This window comes from Molothrus aeneus, chromosome 1 (assembly GCF_037042795.1).
Source record: "Molothrus aeneus isolate 106 chromosome 1, BPBGC_Maene_1.0, whole genome shotgun sequence".
In the NCBI taxonomy this organism is placed as follows: domain Eukaryota; kingdom Metazoa; phylum Chordata; class Aves; order Passeriformes; family Icteridae; genus Molothrus; species Molothrus aeneus.
The window spans coordinates 122,679,990-122,706,793 of record NC_089646.1 but is presented as its reverse complement, the minus strand read 5'-3'; the positions used below and the strand labels follow the sequence as shown (position 1 = coordinate 122,706,793).

General features: G+C 37.6%; 1 protein-coding gene across 3 annotated transcripts; it reads left to right on the top strand.

Annotated features, from left to right (window-relative positions):
* The first annotated feature begins 3,042 nt into the window (after positions 1-3,042).
* PEX2 (peroxisomal biogenesis factor 2) lies at positions 3,043-26,170 on the top strand. Of its 3 annotated transcripts, none has more exons than XM_066564084.1 (2): positions 3,043-3,133; positions 21,690-26,170. In XM_066564084.1, exon 2 carries the CDS (start codon positions 21,708-21,710, stop codon positions 22,620-22,622), a length of 915 nt encoding a protein of 304 aa, XP_066420181.1. In that variant the 5' UTR covers positions 3,043-3,133; positions 21,690-21,707; the 3' UTR covers positions 22,623-26,170. The 3 variants fall into 3 exon arrangements, with proteins under 3 accessions (XP_066420181.1, XP_066420189.1, XP_066420172.1); XM_066564092.1 differs by lacking the exon at positions 3,043-3,133 and adding an exon at positions 3,445-3,642; XM_066564075.1 differs by lacking the exon at positions 3,043-3,133 and adding an exon at positions 20,486-21,216.
* The last annotated feature ends 634 nt before the right edge of the window (positions 26,171-26,804 follow it).

Sequence of the window (26,804 nt, the reverse complement as noted above, 5' to 3'; positions counted from 1 at the left end):
AGACCAATTTAATTAGTTTGCTTTCAATGCAAAGGTGCAGCACCTCAGCAATTATGAGATCGTTAATACAAGAGAGCATAACAGCACCTTTAGAGATCTTGCCTAACCTCTAGGCACACATATAACTCCCATTAAGACTAATGGGAGTCACATGTGTGTATCCAAGGGAGAAGAGACCCATTAAAACTGATACAACATATCCATTAATCTTCAGGTCACTCTTAAGGTCAAACATTATAAAAATGTTTATGAACAGTACTTGCTAGGTATTCACAGTGCCTACTTTGGTTTGGTACAGACCTGTGAGCAGTTAAGGCCATGGAAAATGTCTGCATTAAAAGCATCACCGTGTTTCAAGTAGTGGCACAGAAATTTGAGAGTGCTTTTCTATAGTCAGAGGAGACATTTTTCTATCATATCCTGAAAGAATTAGAAGGGTAGAAATGACAGGGAAGGTTAGACACAAATGAAAACCTTGGACAAAGGTATGCCTTAGCTTTTCATTTTTCTTCCATCCCCCTCTTTCTTCATATTTCAGTCCCTTAGTTGTGGTTTTCTGCTTCGGGAAAAATATTAATAGCAGTGACTAAAATTCACAATCTGTACAGCCTACTACAAAGACACTACAAATAACATTTTGATAACTGAACCACCAGCAAACGACAATAATTTAAGTACTGTTTGCATGGAGGAAGACGTGTTTAAAGTGTTTCAAAGAGAAAGGTAATCTTAGCTTGATCTCTATTTCTTTAGAGAGCATACCTGAAAACTCCCTTTTTCATTACTTATTATATACTATTTTAAGCAAGCATGTTCTTTGCCACTTTCCAAAACAATAAGTTTATCCAGTCTGTAAAACCAACCCGTTCAGCAATGAAATTGCTGTATTCATCCACATTCAGGCCTGAGGAAAGAGAGAGAATTCTCAGCAGCATTAAGGCCAGATGAACTCCATATGAACAGAGCAGATGTAACAGCAGGAGGAAATGTGAGTGTCAGATGAGCACAGACATGAGGAAACATTTCAGATATGAAGTATCCCTATTCGTTTACTGCTTATTTCAGCAACTGGAGTAAACAAAAGGTGTCTTCATCAAGAGTTACTCATGGACTGCTCTGAAACTCAGCATCCACAGCTCATGTTGAAACTCTTACTGTCCATGTAGGACTTGTTCAGCACTGCCCTATGACACTTCCTGTTACAGGGTCCGTAAGTATTCCAAGCATTGACAAGTTAGCCCTGCAAGCTTTTGTACAGAGCTCCTGTGACAGACACAGACAGCCAGCTGCCTCTGCAGTTTCAGTCAAACAGAGGCAAGGGTTCCCCTAGAAAGCATGGCTCCCAGAGACAGCCACAGCATCAGCCCCACCAAGAAACAGCACCTTGCTTCACTCCTGAGCTGCAGGTCCTCTATTGCCTTCCTCGGCTATGCCCACCTGACACAAAGAATCACTTCACAAGATCTTACATGATAAGCTCTCCACAGTGCCCCACGCAAGGAAGTGCTTTCTTTGTTCCTAATTCAAATATACCAGGATATACAATATATCCTTATACAAGGATAAAATAATGATAATTAATTTCATGGTTCAATTAACTACTTCTGAGCAGAAGTAAATCATTACATGGTTTCGTATTAAAAACAAAGCAAAAATTACCCCAGATACCTTGGTGTACATAGTATAGTATTTAAATATTTGGGGGTGATTGTTTTTTATTAGTGATAATAAGCGTTCCACCTCAATGTCTTTCCATTAAACAGATGACTCTTTCTAGCTCAAAAGATGGTTACCTCATTTTGCTTATAATGCGCTTTTCATACAAAAAGATCTAATCCCCTTTTTGTGAAATCATGTAAATTAGCCCTATTCACTTCAAGCAGGTATTCTAAAACAGGAATTACTCATTCACAAAGCTATGCATCTGTTTTGCCTAATTGCTTTAACACTGAAAAAATACATGTAAATATTGAACAGAACTGTTTTTTCAGGATCCTGATATTCATAAATGTCTGCATTTTGTTTTGTGATACCTGAGGTAGTCCAGAGTGCTATTTAATTTGAGTTACAAAAAAATAGTACAGAATCCAACAATATGTGCCTATGGAATGCCCCCTCAGCAAAGATAACCTCAGAAAGTTATCTGAGGAACTATAACCCTTAATGTCACCTGTGAATCTGTGCTCATGAGTATGTTAAAACTAAATATGGTTTGGAAAAGAGTAAATCACTATTTGAGTATCTTTTAACTTTTATTTAATAAACATTGACAATTCCCCCCCAATTCTCTGTTAGTTTGCTTTCCAGAACAGTAACAGCCAACTTCACAGTGCAGTTTGCCTCACCTAAGGTGCACAATTCAAAATCACTTAAATAATAATTTAACTGTATCACCTAAAACACTTTTGAGCCCGTGAGGGAAGACCTGACACCGATACCAGGAACTAATCAAGCAACCACGTGCGGAACAGTGCAGCTGCTGGAGAAACACCGCCTGCAGTGCCTTTGGACTGCTGCCGCACTCCTTCCTCACGCTGCTTGTTTCTTCCCTCACAGGCCTGTGAGTCCTGCCCGCAGACCACCCGCCTCCCCATGGACTCCACCCCAGACTGCCCTCGACTCCAAGCCGCTGAGTGGCCACACCACCCCAGGCCAGGAGTCTCCGCACGCCCACACGAGCAGCCCCGAGCAGGAGCCGCTACAAGCGCCGGCCCAACCGCAAACGGCGGCGCGGCCGCTCGGATCCCACGGGGCCCGGGGCCGCCCCGCCCCCCTGCGGCCATTGGCTGCTGCGCCTCATCCCGGGCCGCTGATTTGCTGCTTGGGCTGTCAGTCAAGCAGCTCGCAGCCCGCCCTGGCGCGGCCGCCGTGTGGGGAGCCCTTCCCGCGCGCCTTCCTGGTCTTCTAGAGCGCTTCCTGCGCAGCCGCGCTGGGCGGCGCACTGCGCTCCGTGCGGCCGCCGCTCCGGGCAGCGGCCGCTGGCACCCGGCTGGCGGGACGGTGCCCGCGGCGGGGGCGGCCGAGGGGAGAGCGCCCGACGCGGCTCCGGCCGTGCAGAGCTTCTCCGGGAGGCTCGAGGCTGAGCCCGGCACACCCGCGGAGTGGCGCAGGGCCGGGCCCGGCAGCGGCGCAGGTCAGTCGCGACGCGGGGCGGGACGAGACGGAGCGGCTGCGGCGGGCGGGAGCTGCTGCAGGGGCCGTGGCCTTCGGCGGAGCCCGTCCAGGCGTCTCCCGCGGCCTGGTAGGCCGGGGTAGTTCCTTTGGCTCAGGCCCCGGAGCTCATGCAGGGCCTGCTTGCAAAAACCTGTGTCTGGCCTCTGCACTCCCCGGCCGCCCCCGTTCCGTGAGTCCCGCTGGCGTTCGGCCTCCTGTTGCCGCAGAGTGCGGAGGCGGGGAGCTTTCCAGCTAGGCCCAGGCGTGCCGTAAGATGGGACAGAGCCTGGTGACGACCTGTGCGGAGAAGAAAGGGCGTAATATCCTCTCAGAGGGGTATTATCATCTGAGTTGTGATACCAGCTGAGAGACTGAAACATTTATAATCTTCGAGGGTCATTCCTCTGACTCCCTACTATAGGTGGCAAAGAAATCCAAAAATGAGGGTGTCAACTTTCCCCTTTCTGTTAATCCAGTTTTGTGCAGACTGTAAGTAACAAATCATTGGTTCACTACAAAATAAATGTGGATTTATTCTGAATGGCCAATGTGTTTGACAAACAGACAAACTCTACTTATGACATAGTCCATACTGGAAACCACAGCACTGTATTTCTTTTACGATTTTTCACCTGTCAGTGTGAGGGAGGTGTTCCCTAAGGTCAAAGATGTAGTATGTGTACTAAATGAAGTGTACTAAATGAAGTGTACTAAATGAAGTTTGTACTAAAATTTGAGTCCAAAATACTTTGCCATTTGATTTCATTGAAAGTTAGTTCTTTTCAGACTTTTTTTGAGCTTTTTTGACATACAGTTTAGCAACAGTTGATAAAGTTTTTAAGACTAATGCTATTTTTATTCTTTTTGAAGATGTGTTTTATCAGCATTTTCTTCAGATTTTTTTTCATCTTTCTGCTGCAGTTCCTCCTCAGCAGCCGCTTGTTCTTCAGTTATTGGCTGTCCATCATGACTAGTTTATCTAATGAAGTGATTAGTAGTAAAGCAACTAAAAGTGTCATTGCTGGTACTTAGTTAGAGTAGTAAATAAGCTAATAAAGGGAGGAAAAATTAATGTTTTGGGGGGTTTTTTTTCAGTGTTTGCTTATACTGCGCAAAGTCATCAATTTCTGTTACTTGCTATGGGGTTAAATTCACATCTATAAAATGTATAAATTGGCTCATTAAAAGAGAGTACAGAAATAGATTATCATGTCAGTATTGAAACATCTACTTTGGTTGCTAGTGCCTCTAGCCTTAGGTGTTAGTAAGAATACTTTTTTGGAGTTAGTGCTGTGTTGATGGTTGGTCTTGATTTTCTTAAAGGTCTCTTCCAGTCTTGATGATTCTAGGATTCTGTGATTTACTCTTTTAATTACCATGATGACTGTAGTGTTTTCTGTATTGTAAAGTTTTTGACTGAGTCTGTGAATTAGAAAGTGGAATACGTTTAAAGCTGTTATATGTGAAGGTTTTGCAAGGATCTTATATGGCACCCACTTTCTTGCCTGCTAGTCTGGATTTTTTGGAGAGAGTCTAAAAGAGGTGGGGTGTTTGGGCCTTTTTATGTAGTGAGAGTTTGTGTGTATATCAATATTTCAAAAACCTCAGTGTTATGTATACATATTTGCAGTTTTTAAGGTAGGAATTGAAGATGTTTATTATTGAGTACAGGGAATCTGAAATTGCATTTATCTGGGGCCAAGGCAATTGAAATAACTCTGCTTAGCATTTTGCCTCTATTTTTACGTCCTTTTAACTCCTAGGCTTATCTTTGTGCAAACTTGTAGTTTTTTATTTGTCAAGAACATCCTTTTCAGCAAATGAAAAAAATCAGTTCCCATTAATGTTGCATTAATTAAGTAAATAATTAAAGTTAGATCTTTCTCTGCATGAATGTCAAAATATCTTTTACTTTTCTTAGAAATGTTGAAAACTGTGAAGTAATAGTAGTGAACTTACATGTATTTGAATCAGCTCATACTTATGTATCTCATAGCTAATCCTAGAACTCTCAGTATAGGAGTACAGATATATAAAACACCATGTTTTGAATTTATTTTTTAAAAGATTTATTTCTTAGGTAATGGGCCTTTAGATGCATTATGGATCTACCCACTTGGTAAAGGGCTCCCAAGTAGTAGAATGGCATACCTCAGTTCATGTTCGTAGAGTATTAGGGACTTGGCTAGACATAGGTCTGTTCTGTGCAAGGAGGTATTTAGACTTGGGAGAGAATGTTTTGTTTGTTTGACAGCTCTGTTTGTCTCCTATTAGATTCTTTTTTTATTCACCCATGTCAGTAGGTGAAGACTGTAGGTTTAATTTCATTAAAGACTGTAGTAACTCACAGAAAGGTTTTGATGCTTAAGATGATCCAGGACATGTAGGAAGTAAATGTTCCTGTAATGGACTAAATTAAATTAAACTAAAACTTTCAAACAAGTATTATTAGTATATAAAGACTTGATTGAACTGTTCATAGAGTAGAGTAGGAAAGGTAGTTTTTATGCTCTGATAGTTTTTGACACTATTACTAATCCAAGGACCTTAATTTGTTCTTTGACATGAAATGCAGTACTGTAAGTCAAGAAGGACATTTTACTTTCTCTGTTTATAGTCTTTGGAGGTGACAGTCTTGAAAATGGCTAAAAACTGCTACTTAGAGGATATTTGGGAAGGAAGGAAACAGGTTTATGGCTACATAGTATCAGTACCAAGAATATGGTGTAAAATAAATGGCTCTTCAATATATAAATCATCAAAGTGTCGAGAGTGATATCTGAATCCAGTATTAACATATAGCTGGATGTAGTAATGAAGCACATGGTCTTTCAGGGAAAAAAAAAGCCCTAAACGTTTAATTACATGTTCAAAATATGAGATGGTGGGAATGTCTTTTCTTATTTTTTTTTAACATCTGAAAGTTTCAAAGCCATGAGGTTCAGAGAGAAGGGAAGGGAGGGCAAAGAAGGGAAGAGATGGACAGCTTCTTAAGGAAAATTAGTAGTAGATTAAACAGTAGACAAAATCTGTCAACAATTTCAGACTACAATTCAATTACCTTGTTGCCCATGTGTTTTATTTCTCTGTTGGTTATAATGGCCTACTCTTGCAAAACTTTCAAAAATTCCACATCACTGTTGTTGCACTTGGAATTTCTGCATTTATTCAGTTAAAACAACAATTTAGAGGATGTAAAGAAACAAATAAATTGGGTCCAGCTAATACTAACTGATAAGCTTCAGACATAAATATAATTTCATTGAATTAGCTTGTAAGCATGGTATGCTGCAATAATAATAATTAAGATAATAATAAGAAATGGGAATAAACTTTTTAATTAAAAGATAGCACTGTATTTAATAAGAAATGTTCTGCATATACTACCAATAAATTCATTCTATATTAATGTCAGTCTAACTGAAGAATAAGATATGTTATATTACTTTTTTGATACCTTACTTCTTAAACCTTTTAGGTATTTAATGATTTTTTTTTTGGCAGAGAGGGCTTTTTTTAAGACTCTCTAGGTAATAACTTTTTTCAATAAAGAAGTTCACGGTGTTTGTGCCAGTTTAGCAATATTTCCTTTAAGCTATATGGTTTCTGACAGAAACTAATGTAATCTATTTGTTATTCAGTCGGTTAGTGATATTAGTGCCAGCTTTCTCTGAGAGCCTGGTTTAAGAATAAGTAAGATCCTTGCCCTGGAATTTAGGAAAGCAGGCTCTGGCCTCTTCAAGGATCTACTTGGAAGATTCCCCCAGGGTCAGGCCCTGGAGGGATGCAGCAAAGCTGTTTGATACACAAGGATCACCTCCCCGAGCTGAGGAGCAGTCCATCCCAGCAGTTAGGAAGTCAGGCTAAAATGCCAGCAGCCATGCACTGATGAACAAGGAGCTCATCATGAAACTCAGACATTAAAAGTAAATGTCCAGAAGCAGGAACACATAACCTGGGAGCAGTATAGAGACAGTGTCTGAGCATGCACGGATGTGAAAAGGAAAGTCAGACTCTACCTGGAGTTGAATCTGGTGATGGATGTCAAAGACCACAAGAATTGCCTCTGTAAAATGCACGAGTAGCAGGAGGAATACTAGGGAAAATGTGGTCTCATGGCTGAATGAGCAGGGAATGTGGAAAAGGCTGAGGTTATGCAGGCTGCCTTTGCTTCCATCTCTACTAGCAAAGACCTTCAGGAACTGTAGAACACAAGGGAAGGTCTGGAGCAGGGAAGATGTACACTTGGAAGAGGTTTAGGTCAGAGAATACCTGAATTAAGAGGACGTAGATAATGCTCTGGGAATGAACCCATGAGTGCTAAGGGAGCTGGCTGATATCATTGTGAGGACAGTCCCAATAATCATTGGACTGGGAGATTGAGGAACTGGGAGAAGTAGACTGGAGGAAAGTAGCCTGTAGACTGGAGGAAAGTTAATGTTTCTTCTGTTTTCAAAAGAGCAGGAAGAAGTCCTCAGGGAACTATAGCCTGGTCAGCCTTACCTTGATCCCCTAGAAGGATGGAAGGTGATGCAGCAGCTAATCCTGGAAACCCTTCTAAGACACATTAAAGAAAATGATCAGGAGTAGTCAGCATAGATTCACCAAGGGGAAGCCATTTTTGACCAACCTGATAATTTTCTACAATGAAATAACTGGCATGGTAAACAAGGGGAGGGAGGAGAGTAGGTGCTTGCATGAGTAAGTCTTTCAGCAGTGTCTCCTGTGACGTGCTCTTAGAGAAGCTGCTGCAGTATGGGCTGGGTGAGCAAATAGTCCGGTCAGCATAAAATGTGCTGAACAGATGGACCACAGGGAATGGCAATCAGTGGTGTGAAGTCTAGTTGGAAGCTGGTAACTGCTGTTGTACCCCAGGGGTCAATACTGTGTTCAGCCCTGTTTAACATCTCCATTAATGATCTGGTTGATGCAATGTGCAGTTAGAAGATGATAATTTTATCAGTTAAAATCAGTCTTTCAGTGAAATACCCTAATGTAACTTTCTCCCTAGCAAGGTCTGGTTCCCAAATGTTAGCTATTTAGGAAAAACATCTGAATTCATGCAATTTTTCAGAGCATCCAGAAGGTGAATTAAAATTTTCTACCTGAATTATAGTACGTTGTTTATGAGTTGAAATGGCAATGGACTCAGTGTATTGCTCTGGAGTTAATGAGGACAGCTGCTACAACTTGTTACCTCTCATGGACTGCTGAAGTTTACTTCAGTGTGGTGTTTTCAAGCAGGCTGCTTACGCTGTTTTGAGGTTTTTATTGGGTTTTCTTGGTCTGGTTTTTTTGGGTTTTTTTTTTTTTTTTTTTAGAGATAGGGTTGGGCTTTTTTGCTTTTGACAGCTATTAGCATGCATACTTTTTCACTTAGACCACTGAAGAGAGTCACACTCTTTCTGTTTGTCTCATTTTAACTAACAAGCGTGCTCTAAACAACACCTGCAATACAGCACTCCCTGTAAAGTTAAAAACAGCAAATAAAATAAAAAAATTGAAAATGACCAATGTGTTGTGCTAAAAAGATGCAGGCTCATAGTCAAATTGTGCTGTATATGTACATAAAAGGTAGCAGGCTCTCTGTTCTGCAGCTTCTTCAAGAGCTAAATTGTTCCTGCAGCCATACAGCTGACTTACAACTGCAAGCATCATCAGTTCAAGTCTAAACTTTACAAAAATCTTCAGGAAAGGATGCAGTCTTTGTAACATACCTCTCTTAGTGGTGTTTTGGTTTGGAGGTGGAATATAAAAACTTCAGAAGTTTGAGTTTATTTCAGGCTCTTTTGAAAAGGAAACTAAATTCAGATTTTTCAGAGTAAGGGTGAAATATAAGAGAAATAAAGAACTTTGGGGTAGAGGAAAAAGAGGACATACACGCTATAGGAAGGAAGAGAAATTACAACAATGGTGCAACTCTTGATGCAAGGTTGATTCTTACTGGGTCTGGGCACTTTCTCCTCCTCCTGCAAGGGGGGACTTGAAGAGGTTTTTTGCCTTTAGGAGGAAGTTGAATTTAATGCTGCTAACATTCATTGTGTTTGTATCAGTAGCTGCCTGGGAAGAATGTCCCTAAAAATCTTGTCTTTCACACACTTTATCTTCTCTCTTGGTTTTTGCTAATATTGTGAATGAGGTTAGAAAAGAAAGGAGTTAATCAAAATTTAAATTCTAAGAAAACTTGAAAAAATACATTAAAATAATAGTATTCAAAAGTAATATTAATTCTGTAGTCAGAGAAGCAGAAAAAAAATGTCACAGGAGGGGTTTGGTAAAGAGGAAAAACTTTTCCTGAAAGGGAAATTAATATAATGCCATGACACTGTGGGGCATAACTAAATCATGAAGTGAAATACACATTGGAATTGCAGAGGGATTTCAGAAGCTGTAACAGCATACAACTCAGGCTGCCTAGCAAGGAAATTATTATCCCTCTTCTAAACTGTTACTTGTAATACCTGTATGCAACCATTCAGTTGATTCTAAAATGCTAATGAAGTTACAGGATTGAGGAGAAGTGTAGTGGAAGTGTATCAGTCTTCCCTATGTGCTTAAAGTTCCCATAATTAATAAGTAATAAAACCATCAAGGACTGGGGACACTGAACACATCAAATTTTCCAGCACCCCTCATAGTCATTGTGTATCCCAGAGGTTACAAGGTACAATCATACCAGAAAAGCTGAAGGTAGGGAGGAATTGCATAGTGTTACTTATTTGAACAGAGTAGCCTCTCACTTGCAAGTCTGCATGAATCCTACAGTGGACTTATACGAATAATTATTTGTCTTTTCATTTTTGAAAGACAGCTAAAAGTTTCATTATTTGTATTTGCAGTGTTGTGTTTTGCTTGCACATTCAGCACATTGGGATTGAAGACAAAAAAGAACAGTTCTTCGAGTCAAACAAAAGCCTTGAGTTTCTGTCTTGCTGTTGACTGGTGGTGGATGTAAGAGTATGATGCTGAGATTCAAAGGCAGCTGGTTTCACAATTACCAGGTTTTCCTGACTGTTGTATCTGACCTGAGTCTGTGGTGACCTGTTTGTGTACTACTGCATGTATCTGACCTGAGTCTGTGGTGACCTGTTTGTGTACTAAATCTGCAGAAAAATAAGTTTAAATAGGTTGGGATTTTGCCAGTTCAACATGCAAAACCGATTAAATTGAAGTTCAAATGAGTACTACTGCTAGTCTGTAAGATAAGGACAGAATAGACAGTAGAAGGAAAATTTGAGACAGTGACTGTAGCTGTCAAAAATGACATTACCTTAGATTTTTAAAGAACACAAGCCTGAAAAAAGAGAAATTTGTGTCAAGTACTGCTCTTTATCTTTGCACCACTTGAGAGTTTTTGATGATAATTTGATCAAATTATTCATAAGTTATGCCATATAATACAAAACCAAAACTTAAGACATGGAGTGAACAGGTTTGTCTTTTTATTGATGCAGGACTTTATTGGTTCTAGCAAATCATGAATATATACAGTCTGTAACAACACTGTTTTTACTTAGAATCCTCCTTTGGGTACAGATGTGGATAGGGGTTAATTATGATTTAGGCATTTAGGACAGCTTTTACCATTCTTATCTAATAAGTATTTCTAATAAAAGGTTAAAGGACCTTGCATTCCTGCAGCGCAGTACTTGGATCAGCATTGTTACACTTGCATATTGCTGAATATTCATAACTGTGCAGTTGGCATGCATATGTATGTGAAAAGGAAGAAAGTTGGAATAAAATCTGGGCAGTGACTGTGTTTCATAAATGATAAGCGTAAAGTGTTTAATGCAAAATTGCAGGGTTCTGTCATCTGTGGTAAATTGTATCAGAGTATATAGAGCAGGTGTTGCTTCTGAATCTCTTGTATGTATCTTCTCAATCTTCATCCTGGCATCTCCGTACTTATCTGGTGATCCATTCGTATGAATCAGACAGGTTGGAGCAGGACAGACACAGAGCTATGAAATGAGAATTTAAGTTAGATGACTTTTTGTTTGTTTTTTAGGTAGTTTTGAATGGAAGAAATGTAAGGAGGGGCATGGAAAAGATGCATAAAATTGGGATTGACATTGTACTTGACAAATAAAGAGTTGTGAGATACAGTGCCCTTAGAACAATGAAATGCAGATATTTCATATATCATGAGGTATAAGACCAACTTTTCAGAAAAGCAACAGTAACCAGCAAAGGAAGAGTTATGGCTATAACCACTCTCACTGGAAGAGCTATGGCTATAACTGCCCTCAGTGTGCTCACAACGGTGTGTTCATGATCTGTCATTGGACCTTTCTGAAATGGAGCTGCATACCTCTGTCACCAGGTGACATTTCATTCTGCTTTACAGAAAAGATCACACATTTACTAAGCCTTGTGTTCTTTTCACTGCTGCACAAGCATTGCAGTATTACTTAGCCATCCTTTTACCAGAGCCTCATATCCTTATCACACCCAGAATGTCTTCAGGTACAAGAGTCTCTCAGTCATCTCTTGATCACATCAGCAGGTGAGACCTACATTATTAACTTAATTTTTAACTTTGCTTAGCTTTTACACTTCCTGATACTGGTTCAGTCACAGATGTTGCCTCTTCCTTACAAAGGGCTGTTTCTTCCCAGCTAACCATCACAGTTGCCACTCTGTTCAACTCCTTTAACCAAACCTCTCTTCACCATTTTAGTTCATCAACAGCAAAGGTAAAAGCACTTCTCCAAATAATTGCCATTACCTAGTTCCAAAGAAAAAAATCTATTGTGTATGAGACAAATATTTTGCTAAGCATCTAGATCAAGGGATTTTTAACCATGTTTTTTGGAAATTTTCAAGTTATAATGCAGCTTTGTTTTTTACACTTCCAGGTTTTTATCACTAATTGCTTTAAAAGGAGCAACAGCTAGATTTCATTTAATGTAACAGAGGATGAGAATTTATAAGTGAAACTGACATGTCCCTTTAGAGATGAATTTGTAACTTGATGTACTAAGGAGCAGGATGACAAAAGAGGAAATAAGATGAGGGAGGAAGAGAAAAGGATATGGGATTAAGAATAATAGTGATGAAACATTAGCTTGTTATGTGTTTATCTTCCTGTTTATTCCAGTAAATGAAGATTAGGGTTTATCAAAAAAGTTGGTAGGGTGATGCTGTCTCTGGCTTCTATGCTACAATGAATACAAATGTACTTGGAGGTTTTATCGTCTTGAATTTAGTGTTGCAAATTTTAAAAGGTTAGTATTTTAAATACTAGTTTTGAGGTAACTATCAGATCTGGTTGTTAGGATCTAATAATCTGTCTTTTAAGAGTGCTGACTGATGACAAATTTATCTCAAGTCAGCAGAAGTTTATAGCATTCAGAATATCTTAGGGAGTGGCCAGTAATAGTCTAGCATTCTAGCATTCATCGAGGGGACGTGTTGCACTGATGTGGGATTTTCAGTTTCCATCAAATGCTGTCAGAAATGACTGATTTACAGTTTCTAACAGTGCAGCACTTTCCTGCTGCTCTTCATTACTGTTGTATCAATTCTGGCTCTTCTGAGCTGGTTTTGATTTTGTAACTTGAAGCCCTAATATTTTGATTCTGGCAGGTAGTTTGTGGAAGATAAATCTATTAATTAACTATCATTAATTTTTCCTTACTGTCTTCAGGCATTCAGTAGTAGCTAATCTCTTGTATCTCATGTTATGAAAGCTCAGTTTACTGAGTTAAAATTGGAAAAGCAACCTGTGATTTGAATGTGTCTTTGTCTTGTGCTTGGTCTTTGAACCTTAAATGTAACTGTAGCATTTTTAACCTCCATAATAAAATTCTTAATTTTATCTATGGGAATTGTTTGTTACACAGTCATTCAGTGTTTTCCTTGAATTTGTCTATGTTGCGAAATAGTCCTTTCTCCCAGGAATATAAGAAATAAATAATAGTTTCTGTGATTGCAGTGTGTTACTGACTTTTCAATTAGTGTTAGTAGTTATTCCAAACAGTTAAAGAATCAATTTATGTTCTTTAGAAAATGATAGGTTTATGTCTGAAGTATATAGAAATCCAGACAGTAATACAAAATCAATCTTTTTTAAGGTTATTTGAGGTAATGATATAGTGATAAGTTAATTTTACAGTGATTAAGAGACAACACAGTTGGGGCTCCCAATTAGACTTTGATCTGAGGATATTTCTCTCTGCACTTGATAAGCAGGAAAGAGATGAGATTTAATGGTGAGAGATGAGGCTTTGAGCAGCTGGGATCCATGTTCTGTGTTATGAGAGTTGGTGTAAAGGAAAATTTTAAAGTTAACTGAATATGTATCGTTTGGTTTCTCATCTTTAAAATTTATTGATTTTTAATTGACATATAAAATATCCTCTGCTATTGAGAGTGCCCAAAAAGAACAGTTAAATGATAAATTTTCGCAAAGAAAAATGTAGAACACTCCACATTAAAAAAAATCTCAGCATTCTTGTGATGGGTGGAAAGTTAGTTTTCATTCCTATCTGTTGATACCCAACTTTATGAACATCAAAGGAGGGATAGTAAACCAAGGCTATGGCTTGCTTCCCTGCTGTCGCACACACCCAGTATGGCAATGCACAATACCAAGTGTATTGTAGCTCCTGAAGGAAAAAGGGACTGTGTGTTACTGTTATCTCCAGAGAGGAGATGATTTCTACACCCTGCTTCCCCATCCTTGGACCATTGATCTCAATGCTGGGACTTGGCAGAGTCTAGTCTGTTGAAAAGGATGAAAAATTGTTACCTTTATGTATATCCTGTTGTTTCTTTGTGTTGAGATACTTTATAATAATAAAATAAAATACTAATAGTGAATGTTAAGAGGGACTTTATATCAGGAATTCTTCCTTGGCCTGGAAATGAAAAGAGTTGTCCAGGCAAAAGTAATACAATATGATTAGCGATGAATATAAAAGAATAGCATAGGAATGTAAGAATAAAATTGATGACTGAGGAACAAAATAAGTTTCAATTTACAAAGCACAAGAAAAGAATCAATGAAAGGTTCCAAAACTCTGAGTAAGAGGAGGCACGAAGGGATAAGTCCATTACCTAGATCTGTTATTAAATAAGAAAGGAGAACAAGGAAAAGACTTTCAAAGACTGATTCTTCCCTTCATACTTTGTAAAAGAGATATATTGTGACCTGCTACTTTCATAAAATTAATCTTAGACAGGAAATAAGAGTGGAACCAAAGCACAGAAAGAATAGCCTAAGGAATCTTAATATAGATGTGCTCAAGTGGCAAATCCTAATAAAATTCATCCTAGAATGATTGAGGAATTAGGCGCTGCTGATTTTATTTATTTATTTAATATCCCAGAGGGTGGAAATAGCCAGCAAAATGGGTTTGTGTGTATCTGGTTTTGTGCCTCTTTATTCTTCTGTTAAGAGAATTATTGAAACTGTCAGTTTTGATTCCAAATAAAGGTTCAGGAGTAAATAGTTTAGCAATTAATTTGTATCTAACAGTGTGTAGAAGAGAAATGGTAAAACACCCAGTATGGTTTGGTGAGACCTGTTTGTAAGAAACCTCAATATTTTTTCTCTTCTAAATAAGAATAACAAGTTTAGTAAGAGGAAAGCTTTAGGTACTATGTATCTTTATGTTAATAAAGTCTTTTTCCCTACATGAGCAAACTAGGGAAACATAATATCAATATTGTATCCATTAGATGTTGATGTTATCAGCATCAAGTTGAAAGATTGCCTTTACAGAGTAATTATCTACAGTACCCTGTCAAGATGAAAAGGCATTAGTGAGTTGGATGATGGAAGAGAATACATACTTAGAAAAGTTACTGATGATACAAGCTGGAGAGAGGTTGAAAGTTTAGGATTTTGTTTTGTCCTTTGTTTTAAACATAAGGTCTGAATTCAAAATACTCTTGATGAGTTTGGAAAGTGTAAAATCAACAAGATAAAAAACAATGCAGGCATTTAACATGAAAAGCTCAAAATATATTAATCCAAAAGAGGAAATAATTATTCAGATAGAAAAATGAGAGAAAAAGACATGAAGATATAGCAGATCTCAAGGTGAATTGCTGCTGAGAAAAAAGTAAAGTTGTTGTTTTGCTGTGGATTTTATTTGGGTTTTTGGTTTGGTTTGGTTTTTCTTGAGGATCATACCAGCCATGTTGTAGTAAAGCATATTTTGTCTAGTTTGGCAGATCTTCTGTGGGTAATTGGTCCTTTCACATGTCTTGCTGCTTTTTGCTCTTGAGAAGGTGCAGCAAAATGGAAGCTCTTTTTTGTTGCTCTTGATTTCTGCTCTGGAGTGAAAACTGTCCTGATTTTTACTAAACTTGCTTTATACTAAATATGAGAAAAAGTCTTTGGGCCATAAAACACTGGAACAGACTACTTAGAAAAACTATGGAATTAGCCTTCTTGGTAGACACATATCAATATATTCTTGAGCCTGTGTTTGTGCTGTGTTAGAATTTGGTGGTCTCTTGTAGTCCATTCCATCTCTCCTTATGTTCAGTGTTAGACTACATGTTTTCTACACAGATGAGATTGTGTAAAAGAATTAAATCACTAACTCAATGAAGTTAGTGGATATGCTACTTATGCATCCTAAATGTAATTTTAAGTTCACAGAATGAACTAGGTTGGAGAAGATCTTTGAGCATCAAGTCCAACCTATGGCCTAACACTACCTCATCAACTAAACAAGGGCACTGAGTACTACATCCAGTCTTTTTTAAAATACCTCTAGGGATGGGCAGATAATGCCCAATTCCATCTTCCTGGGCAGATAATGCCCAATCTCTCTTTCTGTGAAGAATTTTTTCCTGATGTCTAACCTAAACTTCCCCTGGCACAGCTTAAGGCTGTGTCCTCTCATTCTGTCACTGGCTGCCTGGGAGAGGAGACCGACCCCAACCTGGCTACAGCCACCTTTCAGGAAGGTGTAGAGAGTGATAAGGTCTCCCTGAGCCTCCTTTTCTCCAGGCTAAACACCTCCACCTCTCTCAGCCGTTCCTCACAGGGTTTGTGTTCCAGGCCTCTCACCAGCCTTGTTGCCTCCTCTGGACGCGCTCAAGTGTCTCAGTGTCCTTCCCAAACTGAGGGGCCCAGAACTGGGGAGGGATGACCTCCCTGCTCCTGCTGGCCGTGCTATAGGCTAGGATGCTCTTGGCCTTCTTGGCACCTGGGCACGCTGCTGGCTCAGGTTCAGTCGGCTGTCAGCCAGCACCTCCAGCCTGGGCACTGTCCAGCCACTCTGTCCCCAGTCTGTAGCACTGCAGGGGATTGTTGTGGCCAAAGAGCAGGACTCAGCACTTGGACTTGTTGAACTTCATGTTGTAGGACTTGGCCCATCTATCCAGCCTGTCCAGGTCCCTTTGCAGAGCTCTCCTACCCTCCAGCAGATCAAAACGTGGTCCCAGCTTGGTGTCATCTGCAAATGGTGGACTCAATCCCCTCATCCAGATCATCAGTGATGATATTAAACAGGACTGGCCCCAGCACTGGTCCCTGGGGGATGCCACTAGTGACTCGCTGCCAACCATTAGGAACAAATTTTGGGTTTTATTTTAATAAATATGTTTTTATTTTGCTTCTCAAAAAGTGGTTTGACAGATCATACTTAAAATTATTTTAAGACTTCTGCATATATGTCTATTTGTCATCTAATGATTATGCTAGAAAAGCAGGGAATGCGATTGCAGTAGCTCTGAGATAGAAACCCTTTGATTACTCATCCACAGTAGAAAAGCCCTGTGGAAAAAAATGGCACCCAAGAGATTACTTGGATTTGTATATTTCTTCAGGCAAAGTTTACAGACCTGTAAATTTAAATGTAGAATTTTTGTGGGCAGAATGCATTGACAAATATGCCTGATGGTAATACATCTCCTACTGATAGTCCCAGAACAGGTCAATAATAATGCTTATATTGATAGCGGCAATGCAGGAGATGTTACTTGGTATTATAGCTAAAATCCATGTTATCCCCTTAATTATAATTACATTAATATTGACAGGCTGTTGACAATACTCACATTACTATTGATAGATTTCTGTCAATAACATGTTTCCAAATAAAATATATTCATTCATAATTTCTACATTGCTCAATACCAGCACTAATATATACCAGAAGAATTTTCTTTTTCCCTAGTGATATACAGTATTTTTTTTTGTACTGTACAAGTAGGGTTGTTTATTTGTTTGGTTAAAAAGACAAAACAAACAAATACAGGTTATTTAAGAACGGAACATTTTAGGGTTTTTCGGTTGTTTGGTTTTTTTTCTGGCAGGCAATTCTTTTTTTTTTCTATATCTTTGACAGTATAAATGGAGAACCTTACAAGTACCAGTCTTTACTAATTAAAGAGTATTTCTGTAAAAGTTCATCAAACATTGAGTTTATTATGTATGTGAATGTTGGTACGTGCTCCTTTCATTACTGGGTCTGTGATTTGGGGTTCTTCTGTTTTAAAAGTAACTTAAAATAAGAGTTAAAACAGTCAAGGATGACAAATAGAATTTAATTAAAAAACATGGAGGAAAACAAACATTTTCTATATTCTTTGTAGCTCAGCAAAATACAGAATGCAAAAATAACATTAAAAAAAGTACAAGATAAATGTCTTTGCACTTATAGGGTGTGTTTTTATCTAGTTTTAAGCTACCATAGTTCCCACTTATTTCTACTGTGATACTACTGTGTGCAAAAACAATATAAACTGAAAAAGAATACATTTCTAAAAGGAGTTTGTATAGAAGTAATTTTTAAAGGGAAAATTTCCTACCATAGCAAGATTGAGATTAAAATGTAGGGCTCTTCTCTCAAGGAAACAGTTGCTCTTATTCAGATCATTAGGACATTTGAAGACAATTTCATAGGACAATGCAGATTTCAAACTGTCCCCTTTAATATTTGCCTATGGGAAATAAATATCTTCCCTTTAAGTGCAATAAAACCTTAGCTCAATTCAGAAGAAAGTAGAGTGGATAGCAGAACACTAAGCATACAGGAATGTGCTTACACATTAAAATCAGAAGTATACGGATATAATTTTTAGGTAACTTTCAGGGTCCAGTTAACAACCATGGCCTATGGCAAGCTTTAAATGTTCTTATCAGGAAAGAACTCAGAACAATGCCCAGATTTATTGCTTGAATTGAGAACACTTAATTTTTCATCAAAAAGAAAGCTTTTTTTTTGTTTTTTCTTTTTTTTTTTTATTTTTTTACATAGCTATGTGACAAGCATAATCTAAAAGATAGCATCCTTATTGTTGTTTGATATTCTTCCTTTTCCATATAGTGTGCCTAAACTTGACTAAAAGTTCAATCAATTTGATAGCTGGTAGTTCAGGAAGAGACATTGAACATGACACCATTAAACAGTATATATGGTGTTGATTCTGATTTTTTTAAAAAGAAGACTTGTTGGATTTGGCAAAATTCCAAAGGTTACCAAACAGTAGTCGTGCTGTTTGGGCATGTTGTCTCAAAAGTGGTTCCCATTTTCTGTATACAAAGTTCCAGTGCACTCTGACAGATTCATTGAAATTATTTCCTTCAAATACAGTTCTGGGTAGGATGATGGACGTGAAAAAAAAAAATCAATTAGATTCTGCATTGAGGCAATGGGAAGGTCAAACTCCAAATCCCAGAGAAGATTTTAGTCTGCTCTCCTGTGTAAATTTGGAATAAATTAATTACTAAAACAGGTAGGTTCAGGCATCATTTGGCCAAGTTTCACGAATTTCTGGGGAGAAATTTCTGGAGATTTCAGTCTTGGTAGACAAAATGTTCCAGCTTCCTTGTTTCAATTGGAATTTCTCATGTAGTGACTTAACACAGAGTTGCCTCTCTTTATTTCATTGCATCTCACAGAAAACTTTGGCTTAATATTCTCTGCAATCCTTAGGAAGTAGAAGATTATTCATAGACCATTTCTTAGCTGCCTTATCCTTCAAGTTGAACAATCTGAGTTCCTTCAAGCTCTTCTCATATATCAGGACATGGGGTTCCTTTCTTTTGTACTATTCATAGAAAAAGCTAAACTGGACTTAGTGTCCCAGGTTTAGACTCACCAATGCCAAGTGGAGGGTAATAGGCACATTTTTCAGTCTGCTGGCTATACATGTTCTAGTGTGCTGCAAGGATGCACTGGTGGCTTGTGTTCAGCATGCTGCCTGTCCCCACATCCTCTTTTTCAAAGCAAGTGTGCAGTCATACAGGCTCCCAGCCTATGTGTATTTCATGATCCATCATAATCCTGTGCATTTGACACATTTTCCTTTGTCTTCAGAAAATTCCTGATGACCCATTCTTCACTTGCTCAGGTTTCTTTAGATAATATAATGAAAAAAAAAATCTGTAAATAATAAGTCTACCTTATTTATGAGAAACCTACAATAGAAATTGCTCATAGCATCTGTAGTAATGAAAAACAATTGGAAAAGATGGTTAAAATTATGTTGGAAAATAGTCTTAGTAGATGGATCAAGGAAGTTGTTTGATAAGATGTCCCTTTTGAGTAACTAGCATTTTTGAAGGAGGTTTTGAGTGTTGGGAGTTATGTAGAACATTGAAAGAAGTAGAACAAAGTGAAATGAGTAGAAGAGAAAGTGAAGAAGACATTAGACTTTTAGGGTTTATGAGTGAATAACCAGTGGCAGGTTCCAGAGCAGGTGGTTATCAAAGGCTCTGGTTCCTAGAATTATAGTGGAATGAAAAGATGAGGGATAGGATGGTGGATGGGCATTGGTGCTGGAGTTTTTGAAGTGATGCAGTAACATCCAGTAGGGGTTGAATTGACCCTTTGATCATAAATTAGAGGAGGGAAGTTATTTGAATCATACTGGAAAATGTTTCCTGTGCTTTAGTTTCTGCTACAGAAAGGACTAAATGTGAGGGAGACAGGTTTGGTTATATAGGCTTTGTATCCTGGTTTTTCCAGCTGGTGTGGGTTCATGCAATGAACCCTATGGCTGTTGGCTCAGAGGAGGTGGCCTTATCCCACCTTCAGCCATGTTTTGCCTGCTAATAAAGGAAGGAGTAGTTTAAAAAAGCTAAGTGGAGCTATTGTATGCTCTACCCATGTAGCCGTCCTAGTTAATTGGAAACTACTGTTATACACCCTACACTAAAGACAAAGTCATATTTCTTTGCAGTGATAACTAATTATGAATATGGAAAACAGTAGGAAAGCTACAGATGATGTTTTATATTGTGTTTTAAAACTTCTGGGGTGTTCTTTTTCAGCAAACATGGTTGTCTGTTTGAAGGATTTTTTTTTTTTTAGTATTCTTGACATCAGTAGCAACCGTTGCTACCAAGAGCCTCTACAGCATCTTTTACTCACAGTAATTTTGTATGGTTATTTTTCTCTAATAAATAAGAATTTGAGGCACTACCTCCTATACTTTCTCTAGAAGGCTGTGGATTCCTTGCAAGTCTGTTATGCAAAGAATCTGGTTTAGAAAGTGAAATATGTTGCATACTCTCTGAAAATACTTCTGAATCACTTTGGGGTTTAATCTGTTGACAAAAGGAAGCAAAAATTGATTACCCCACAATTTTACATTGAGGTGTTGCCTCTATTTTGCTTTGGTAATTTACTGCATTTATTTCTCAGCCAGGCTTTCAGATGCAACAACATTTAAAAGAAGCCATTTTAAAAAACACTTTATTTTTTTCTATGATGCTTGAGCAAGAGGAGTATCCATTTGTTGACGTTGCTATTATACATTAATCATCTTGCCTGGAAATGTTATACGACAAGTAGCACAATCCCACACCTGTCAAAAACACTCTAGAAAATATATGCAGACTTCAGTGAAGTACTGTATAATAATTTATGTCTGAATGCTGAATATTTCTTAGATCTCATATGATTTTTCTCTAAACAACTCACTGCCTTTATTGAGAAAATTTTATTCATTCCCACCTTAATTTCATCCATATCTTTATGTAATTCCTAAATTTGTCTGTATTTCTATAGTTTTGCTTTCAGCTGTAGCATTTGAAGTGTTCATATGGCAACACTTGGTCTGCCTCACTGTTCTTTTCCAGATTTTTTGGTTAGTATTTCATTTTCCCTATTTCTCTATAAAACACCTTATAGTGTTGCAGTTCTTCTTTCTGATCTATTTTAAGATTCAATTGAATATTACAATTATGCCCTGCAATATTTTAATGTATATATAAATTTATTAATATGTATGTATGTGTATATAAATCTGTGGATTTTTCTGAATATCTAGATGATGTTGAACACTTGTTTATAACCAAATGTTAACATTTTGTGAGAAATGGTCAGGCATAATTTCTTCTAAAAATAAGATTTTAAACTAAATTAAATGTGTACTAATTTTATATTAATGTAAAGCTTCCTGAAATGAATTGTGGCATATTAGTAACATATTTATAGAGCATTCTGAGAACTTTGTTGTTTCTTATCTACTGGTGGTATATTGCAAGTTTGTTATTTTTAATAAAAATAGAAATAAGAAATACTCTGCTATACTAAAATCTATTTGTGTTTTATTTCTAGAAAGGTTTTTGTGAAGAAATGGCCTCCAGCCTTGGAAATGAAAAGAGTGTGAATCCTGTGCTCAGAATAAGTCAGCTTGATGCTCTTGAACTAAACAAAGCCCTGGAACAACTAGTGTGGTCCCAGTTTACCAGCTGTTTTCATGGATTTAAACCAGGGGTGTTGGCTCATTTTGAACCAGAAGTAAAAGCATTTTTATGTCTTATATTATGGAAATTCACTATCTATTCCAAGAACGCAACTGTGGGACAGGCCATTCTCAATATTCAATACAAGAATAACTTATCTCAGTCAGAGAAATACCAACCTCTGAGCAAACACCAGAAGTTATGGTATCTTATTTTCACTGTTGGTGGAAGATGGTTGGAAGAAAGATGTTATGATTTATTTAGCAATCGTCAACAGCAGTCGTTCTGCAAAATTAAGAGCTATATAGGTTTTGGATCTGGACTTCTAAAGCTTTGTGGACTTGTAAATTTTCTGATTTTTCTTCGGAAAGGAACATTCGCAACACTTACAGAACGCATTCTAGGAATTAGGTCCGTTTTTTGCAAGCCGCAAAATGTTCGTCAGATAGGATTTGAATACATGAACAGGGAACTCTTATGGCATGGCTTTGCTGAGTTTTTGATATATCTGCTACCACTCATTAATGTACAGAAACTGAAACTTAAAATTTCCTCTCGGTGCCTGCCTATCGCAGGTCTTTCCAATAGTGAAAACTCTTTAGCAGTTCACTGCAGGGAATGTTCACTTTGTGGGGAATGGCCTACCATGCCACATACCATAGGCTGTCCACATGTTTTCTGTTACTACTGTATTAAAAGTAACTTTTTATTTGATATGTATTTTACATGTCCTAAATGTGGCTCAGAGGTACACAGTCTTCAGCCATTGGAGTATAAAATTGAAATGACAGAATTGCATGTCTGATATGAGGTTGATTTAGTTTTATACTGTACATGATATATATTCAAGAGATTGATGGAAGAATTCAGAAATTATTGAAAGCAGACTGCTGAAATATGCTTTGGGCACTCTGTAATTTATATAAAATGTATTTTTACTGGTCTTAGGTTTTTATTGAGTAGCAATGCCATAATGCCCTACCCCACTTGGCAGGTGAGGGGAAGGGAGTTGGATTTACTCTGGATGGTGTGTGGGAGAAACAACAACAACATTCTCAGGGAGTTGGAGAAGAACCTCTACTTGCAAAATTTAGAACATTCCAATTGGATAAGGCAAACTTTGACTTAGCAATCTTTAACTTACCCAGACAAAGTGCCATTAACAACTTACCTAGTAGATGGATTAAGTGGGAAAGTTGTTTTTTTCATGCCTAAAGAATAATTTTAAATTTGAATCCCCAATATGATGTTACACTAAAAAAACACAAAGGTATAAAGAACATTTAAGGAAAACAGTGCACCTTCTAGACCTTTGTGAGATGACAACTAATTTTCTCAGGCAGACATGTCTCAGAGCTTCAATTACATAAATATTGTCTTCCCTCCAAACCTGAGGGGTGAAACTCATCATCCTTTGGAATGTGGCAGATGTTCAGGGTAACTCACATTCTTCTGAGTTAGAGGCACTGAAGAAAACTGTTCACTCACAAGATGCTGTCTGTAGGAATTGCCGCTCTTGTCTTTTTGATGTGGTCTAGGTGGGTGCCAGATTTCAAAGTTCACTTCCACACAGAAAAAGATCAAACACAATTGTGTGCATGGTAACATATTAAAATAGGTAATTTCCTGCTTTTTGCATTCACTATTTGCTTTCTTAGTTGCCTTTGCAATGTTTTAATTGTTCTTACACTTCACTCATTTACTCTTCAACCTGGTTTTGTAGGATTATTTTCTTTTTAATTGCAATCCTTTTTTGACAGGAAGTGTTATTCAGAAGAGTCTCATTAACACAGAAATACATTACGTCCTCTTTTTGAATCTTAATTTGTAAAAAACATATACAGTTAAATTAAATAAATAGTTTTATGGTGGCTCTGTTCTTGATTGGCAATCATCAATAGTCAGTCCCAAAAATAGCAGGGTAACAGCTGATTGAGTAACTTTGATCTACTTTTATGAAATGGTTTATTACATTCTTCATTCGACATTCTGATTAGAACAACCCACTAGTCTATTTGTTTGAAGATCTTAAATTCTAGGTTTTGATCTTTAGAGTGACACACAGTGCTTTCATCTGATGTAATTAGATATAGTTAGCGGGTGGGCAGCTAAAAACTTCATTAATTCTGCTGCTGTTCTGTGAGTCAACAGAGACTTCAGAGCAAGTGCTTCCAGATCCTGTGCTGCAATATTATTTGCTGTCAAATGTGTGTATTAGTACCCTGCCATATTTTTGTTATTTGCTGTTGCAATTAGAACCAGCAGGTGCAAACCCGTTTTTATTAGACTATGAAAACTGGCAAGTCATTTGGAGAGCATCCTAAAGTTACTTCTTGATCCTGAAGGAATTTTATATGAATTGTCCTTCCACATCACTTAATAGCTTTTCCCAAAGAAATGTTTTAGCATCACTGACTTAAAGGTGATCTAATGTCTCCAGAAACATCATTAGCATTTTGATACTTCAGTCTTTATCTGTGTTTATTAATAAAGAATTGTATGCATCCAAAATCCTGTGTTCATAGTTTACAATCATAGCAGACCTTTGTTTGCTGTGGAGTCTTCATTTATTCTGAAGTTTCAGAGCAATATTTTATCAAAAGAATATGGATTCTCTGTTTTGGCCTCTGCTAGGTGTCATGCCCTTCTTATGTTGGAGTTTGCTTCTTTCCTATATAGAAATGTTTCATTTTCCTGAATATTAAAGAATGTTATCTTCCTTTTTCATTCCACCTCCCTCTGTCCTGCTGTTTGATGTGCATAAGCTGTATGAATTTCCTGGGGTTTGTTTTGTCTCTTGCAGCTTCATGCGGGTAAAGTTTGTGCTCTGTTTTTCATCCCTGTTACACTATCAATAAAAAAACAGTTTAGTACCTCTATTGTATAGCTGGTTTCTGCTGGCTCTGCTATATCACACTCTACTGTAGTTTTTTGTTTTTTTTTTTTCTGGAATTAAACTTCTAATGCTTAACTTATGCTGCCTTATTTTAGCAAAGCATTGGCCTGCTTCTGTAGCACCTCCTCATCACTGCGTTGGGTTTGTAGCCCATAGTATTTACAAAGTTTGTAAAGTCTGTGTCTTGTGGCATAAACTATTTTTGTTACCCTAATAATCTAGATCTTTCGGTGGGGGTTTAGTTATTTTATTTTCCATGCAAGTAAGCAGATATGAAGCATCTCATAGAAGTAGGTGGTTTGGGAAAAGAATGGTTGTTTGTGTCAGATACAGATTTTTCTTTTTAATCTCCCATATGGTAAAACCTTTGCTCAGTTGTAGTCACTAATGAGACCAGGGTTCCAACTTGAATATTGAAAAGTTTCTACCAGCTTACCTTTTTAGTACTTCAATATTCAGCATTTTCCTGAACCACTTTAAAATGAAAAATACACTTCTAAAAATATTTTAATTTTGTTTTGTTGTGTCTTGTGATCTATAAGTTGCAGAAGAGTCTTAGTTAAAGATATTACAGGAAAAAAATCAGATTCTTTCTAATCAAAGAATAATTAGTTTTACATATTAATTACCTTGATAATTTGTCCTCATAAACACTATATTTTTCAGGTTGAAACTCTAACAAAGGACTGCTACATCTGGTCCGACTTCCTGCAGTGGAGGGAATAAATTTTGTTTTGGAATGTTAATCTTTAAACAAAAGGGGATTAGTATTCAGCTACCATTAGAATGTACTTGTGAGTAGTCATATGTGCATCAGTGAAAAGGGTAAATGCTCAGAATTTAAGGAAGCTAAAGGACCAGAACTTCTATTCAGTCTTGGATAGGAGTTATAGCTTTGTATTACCAGTTTTCTTTGTGCTCTGTTGACTTTGTGTGCTACATGAACATTTTCATTATCAAAAATCAAAATATGAAGGCATAAATGAAACAGACTAATTATATTAATATACTTACTTGGAAACTTTTCATTTCTTCATTTGAATGAGAATTACCAGTTGCCACAAGGTGTGATGGGGAGGCAGTCAGATGAAAGGAGCCAGAGGATGCTGTTTTTTACTTCCACACACCACCATTCTATCTACTCTATGTTTTAAGGGAGGTTTTATATAAGTAATTTTATAGAGGACTTAAAAGGTGGGAGTTTCTGTGAAAGAAATTAGAAGGATAGTATTTGATTCCTGCCTTACCTGGAAATATTTATTTTTTTTTAACTATAAGATATGATGGACAAGGATGATCTCGGCATTAGTAAAGAGACAATGTGAAGAAAGATGAAAGATATGTATTTGCTAAATGCAATCTATTATAATATCCTTATTTGAGAATACTAATGGAATTGTTATCTGGGATGTGTCATGAAAACCAAGTTGACAAATAAATTATATTTTTTAACAGGAGGTTCTGAGGTTTGCCTTTTTCTTAAGAGTTTTTCTGGAAGGGTGGTTATTTCTTACTCAGTGGGTGACTTCATACTTTGTCATTTATGAGACTAAAATGCAAAGTGAGAAACTAGTTTAGACTTCTTTAAAAATTTCTTCAGTTTTAGGTTTAAGCAAATTATCTTTTCACATTTCTTCTTTTGAGCAGATTAGTCATAGCTGTTACACTTTGCTGTGTGTTTGCTAGGAAGCTGTGTTGGCTTGTACTGAGAACAGAAGATTGTGGCATGGCTGGATAGGGTCGTGCTTATTGCCAGGACAGATAATAAACTGATGGTCATTTGTTTTTAATACAGTATGGTAGCCTGAGCTGCTGCAAGTCGCAGTATATACAACCAAAACAGCAGAAGCAGTTTCAAAGTGGTGCTTCAACCCCTTACCTGTTCCCTGGAGGAACTCTTGGTAGAATTGGTTGAATAGGTTACAGCTGCCTGCCTTCAACCTCCCAAGAGCATTTTACATGCTGACGACATTAAAACATCCACCTAAACTGTTACCACAGTCTTAAGTTTCTGCCATTCCAGGGGAGTCCACTTCCAAAGTGAGGAGCTGGCAAAGTGGTCAAATATCATTCAAGGAAATGACATTTGTG

Excerpts from the sequence above, each read along its gene's own strand:
- PEX2 (XM_066564075.1), top strand. The coding sequence starts at position 21,172 with ATGGCAACACTTGGTCTGCCTCACTGTTCTTTTCCAGATTTTTTG. Across the intron at positions 21,217-21,689 it reads GTTCTTTTCCAGATTTTTTG|AAAGGTTTTTGTGAAGAAAT; the intron begins GTTAGTATTTCA and ends TTTTATTTCTAG.